Genomic DNA, 4943 nt, shown 5'->3' with positions numbered 1-4943 from the left:
CTATCATTCTTAAAAAGTAAGGGGAAAATAGAAAAAGAGTAAAAAATCCTCCATCAAAATATTCTCCATTTTATCCTTTAAAGGCCATACATTGGATAATGAACATAGTCAAGTCATGGATCTTGGTAGTGATGATGATATAGAAACACTAACAACTGATTAATATATATATTTTTTTCATAGGATTGATTGATTGCTTTTTTTTTTTTTTTTTTTTATTATTATTATTATTATATTTGGTAAATTAATCCTATCTGATATTTTCTTAGCAACTAAAAATAGACCACTTTCAATGACAAGTTAGAATATGGGAAAAAAAAAACAAATGGCAAAGTTTAGGTTTTGAATTTTGAAATTTGTGACTATATTAAATTTATTTGATCATTCAATTTTAAATATTGAATTAATTGTTCAATAGATTTCGAAGTATTTAACTTCTTTTATCTAATAAATCGTTGACGCATCTTATATTTTAAAAAAAACTATAGACCTACTAGATACAAAATCAAAAGTTTAATAATTCTACTAAAAATTTAATTTTATATCAACTAAATTATTCGATTCTTTTAAACGAAAAATCAAATTGAAAGTTAATATACGTTTATGAATATATAAATATAATTATAAAAAGTTAGAAATTAAAATAAAATAAAATAAAATAAGAAAACAATAAAGATTTGTTTGGAGCCTTGAATTGATTATTATAGCAAGTAGTTGTTATAGTACAAGAATTATAATCTTCTGTTTTTGGATAGTCTGAATTACAAACAATGGGAATAATGGTTACAAAATATTAAACATAGTAGATAATAGTAGGTTTTGCACGCTACATTCAACACTATTTCAAAAACCTCATTTGTTACAATATTTACTATTTTCCATTCATCACATTTTTTTTTATTATTTATCATACTGTTTACTAATTTCTTCTTAAACTAAAATAGTTTAAATCTCAAACACATATTATTATAATCTAAATTAAAATAATCTCTACCTTAAATATAAATTATTATAATCGAATTATAATAATCAATTTATTGTTTCAAACATTCTTTAATAATCTATTTAACACGAGATAAAAGTTTGAATTTCGAAGGCCCCTAAATAATGGGAGAGACGGTTTAGGTGTAGTTTGAATTGAATGATGGAGGAGAAATGCGTTGGGAAAAGGCCAGCATTTAGAACCACACATTTCTTATATACAATCCTTCCTCAAATCTCTATTATATGTCTCTCTCTTATTAATGAATGATGACAATTCAGAAGTAAGCTATTATAGCCATCTTCTCTCCCAAAAAAACTTTATTCATTTATTCATATTCTTACACATCACGTCTCCTTTTCTCTCTCTTCCTCACTTTACATTAATTCAATATTGCGATTGCAATCTAACCAAAGCCTTCTCTTCCCGTGCCTTTCCCTATTCAAAGTCCATCCTTTCCCACTCAAATATTAAACGTCGTTTTGGATAATGAATGAAGTTGTTTAGTTGATAGAATACTTTCGTTTGTGGGATTCACAATCTTAGGAGTTAGTAAATCGTGGGATCGGTGGTTTTTAGTCGTGAAGCTAATAGTAAATTTAAAGATTTTTTGTATTAAATAAGGTGTAAATCGTCTTACCTTGTACCCTTTGAGCCCGCATACCCTAAGATACTATATATATTTTTAGAGGGTAAATTACAAAGAAAAAAAAAGAAAAAAGAAAAGACGTTTGTTGTTCTAAAAAAGTTACTCATGTTTTTACAAAGTTACAATATTACCTTACATGAATAAAAGATGTTTCAAAACTAGCATTCGGACAGAAAATATTTAGAATATTGGATGAAAATTTGATGTGATAATGACAATGATGTTGTTGGGATTAAGTCGATAAGAATGACATTCAGACATGTCGACTTTTTGTCCAACATTTTAAAACGTTTATGAAAAGTCAAATATAATATTGAAATTTTTTAAAACATTTTTAGTCATTAAGATCAAAATGCATTAGATAAAAAATGAGCCATATCACTTTTTTCTTCTTAATGTAATATAGAAATTTCATTATAAAAGAAAATTATGACGAAGGCATAAAGTCAAACTTTGTATGTACTTGTTGAAAGGAGATAAGGAAAAAACTTAAATCATTTATTTAGTAAGAAAAAATCCCCTTTGCCCTTTCTATTTTTATATAGACAATAAACACCTCTAGATATATTGACATGAACAGAATTCAATTAAGGAAGAAATCGTATTTTTTTTTAAATCAATAATAACATAGGTGAGAAATCAAACTATCAACTGTGAAATAGTAATTGGTGTCATGAATGTTTTTTAGAAGTGAAATTTGTCCTATTTAAAGTTCTTATGATTGAGTCATCGAAAAAGAAGGTATACCTTGTTGATATAGGTAGTAACTTTCTATTATTTTAAATCTTTCTTAACCATACTTTCATGTTCTCAAGATCCTTCTCATTTGAATGTGATATCGGTTTATTCATGTACTCCTCATAAACCCAGGTCGTTAAATACCTATTCATCATCTTTTTTTTTTTTGTTACCATATTTACTATTTTCTACCAGATTTGCAACTCAAATAGGGATATTTATCATCCATAACTAAGCGCCCAAAAATACTCCTCTAAGTTGAATAGTCTATGCTGACTCTCTCTAAATATAGATATAAATTGAGTTGACTGGCCTTGGAGTATTTTTAACGCTCCATGTTTTTACTTTTAAATTTGATACCTTAGTGTAAATTAGAGAATTTCAAGAGATTTAAGGACAAAAGTAAAAGAAAATTCTAAAAGATTAGGGACTATTTTGTAGTTATAATCATGAGTTCATATAAATATATATATTGTGGAAAAAAGGAAATAGAAAGGGAATTGTGGGAGCATTAAATATAAGGCAATATATATTGAGTCATTGGAAAAGGAAGCGTTGGCTTTTGGTATCTGCCGAATAATGACTTTACGCCGTCTAATTCATGAAATCATTCTAACCCAATTTCAGAAATGAACCCCGCCTCCGCCTCCGCCCCGCCCCCGCCATCGTATTCTCCAATCCCCTCCTCCTCCGCCCTTCTCTATGGTCCCCGCCACCGCCGACTCCCCTCTCCCCCCTCCTCCAAGCGCAATAAACTGGCTCTCCACCGCCACCACCCCCTTTCGCCGCTCCTCCCTGGCCTCCCCGATCACGTCGCCCAATTCTGCCTCTCCCATCTCCCCCCTTCTCTCCTCTTCTCCGTCTGCCGTTCATGGCGGGCCTCCTCTATTCCCCTTCTTTTCCCCCTTTCTCCTCCCTATACGCCCTTCTTTCTTCCTCCTCTAATTCCCTCGATTTCTTCAATTTCGATCCAATCTCTTCAAAATGGACCCCTCTCCCTCCTCCTCCCAATTCCCATCTCTTGATCCACCACCCTTCTTTCCTCTCCCGCCACCTCCCTGTTCAATCCCTCACCGTCTCCGGCCACCTCCTCCTCCTCGCCGCCACCACCCACAACCTCCTCCCCGCCCTCCCTCGCCCTCTCCTCTTCTCCCCCTTTTCCAATTCCTGGCGTTTCGCCCCTCCTCTCCCTACCCCTCGCCGTTGGTGCGCTGCCGGCGCTCTCCGTGGCTCTGTTTATGTCGCTAGTGGGATTGGATCCTTCTTCTCCACTGATGTAGCTCGATCTGTTGAGAGATGGGATTTGAAACCCAACGGTGGTGGTGGTTGGGAGAAGGTGTGTGGGCTTAAGGATGGGAGATTTAGTAGAGACGCCATTGATGCTGTGGGATGGAAAGGGAAGCTCTGTATGGTGAATGTGAAAGGGGATGCGCCGAAAGAAGGGTTGGTTTATGATTTGGAAAGGGGTGAGTGGGAGGAGATGCCGGAAGGGATGATCGGAGGATGGAGAGGGCCGGCGGCGGCCATGGATGAGGAAGAGATGTATGTGGTGGATGAAGTTAGTGGAAGTTTGAGAAGGTATGATTCAGAAACGGATTTCTGGGAGGAGGTAATGGCGTCGAATCGGTTGAAAGGGGCGGTGCAGATGGCGGCCGGCGGCGGCAGAGTCTGCGTCGTTTGCGGTGGTAGTAGAGGGGAAATCGTCGTGGTGGATGTGGTAGCGTCGCCGCCGCGGTTGTGGGTTGAGGCGACGCCGCCGGGAACGGAGGTTGTCGCCGTCCACGTGCTGCCGAGAATGAATGGTGCTGCAGAGTCATGATCGTCCGTCGGTTACAGCCAGGAAGTGATTTTTTTTTTTTTTTTTTTTTTTGAATATTGCGTTCTTGTTTAATATATTAATAGAAAGATAATACGAAGAATTTAGACCCAAAGATTTTGTTTTAAGTTTTTATTTTTAAAAATTAAGTTTATAACATTTACTTTTTTTTACTCGATTTAGATGAATTTTTAGTCCAATTTTAAGAATAAAAATATTTTTTTTTAAATATTTTTTTTTTATTTTTAAAATTAAGCTTGATTTTTTAAATCATCGATGAAAATTATATAATAAATGAAGAAATAAAGAAATAAAGAAATTTAGAAATAGGAGTAACATTTAAGAATTTAATTTTTTAAAATAAAAATAAAAGATAAAATAATTATCACCTAATTAATTAATTAATATATATATATATATATATTGGTGAAAGTAAAGGAAAAGTGAAAATTTGTGGGTTCAAAGAAGAGCAGTTGTTATTGGTTTGAGTTGGTGAACTATTCCCTATTCAAGGTCTTTAAGTTCCCTTTTGGGAAGAATATTTTAACCTTTTTTTTTAATAATCAAATTTTTAAAATTTTGTTTATTTAGAAAATGATGATCAAAACTAAGAAATGAGATACAAATTCATACTCCACTGTGGATGAAAAAAGAGTTAGGATAATTATTGATATAATTAAATTTGATAGTCAATCGATAATTTAATAATCATTTTATTATCATTTTTAGTTTGACATTTGTGAGGGAAGCATAAATTT

At 33.5% G+C, this 4943-nt stretch overlaps 1 protein-coding gene across 1 annotated transcript; it reads left to right on the top strand.

Moving 5' to 3' along the window:
• Positions 1 to 2867: 2867 nt before the first annotated feature.
• Positions 2868 to 4367, top strand: LOC120069033 (F-box/kelch-repeat protein SKIP25). The gene is given in 2 exon segments (XM_039020691.1): positions 2868 to 3245; positions 3248 to 4367. Coding segments are annotated over 2 exon segments (1188 nt in total). The 5' UTR covers positions 2868 to 2998; the 3' UTR covers positions 4189 to 4367.
• Positions 4368 to 4943: the final 576 nt, after the last annotated feature.

Source organism: Benincasa hispida, unplaced genomic scaffold (assembly GCF_009727055.1).
Source record: "Benincasa hispida cultivar B227 unplaced genomic scaffold, ASM972705v1 Contig179, whole genome shotgun sequence".
NCBI lineage: Eukaryota > Viridiplantae > Streptophyta > Magnoliopsida > Cucurbitales > Cucurbitaceae > Benincasa > Benincasa hispida.
This window is presented reverse-complemented; position numbering and strand designations above follow the sequence as displayed.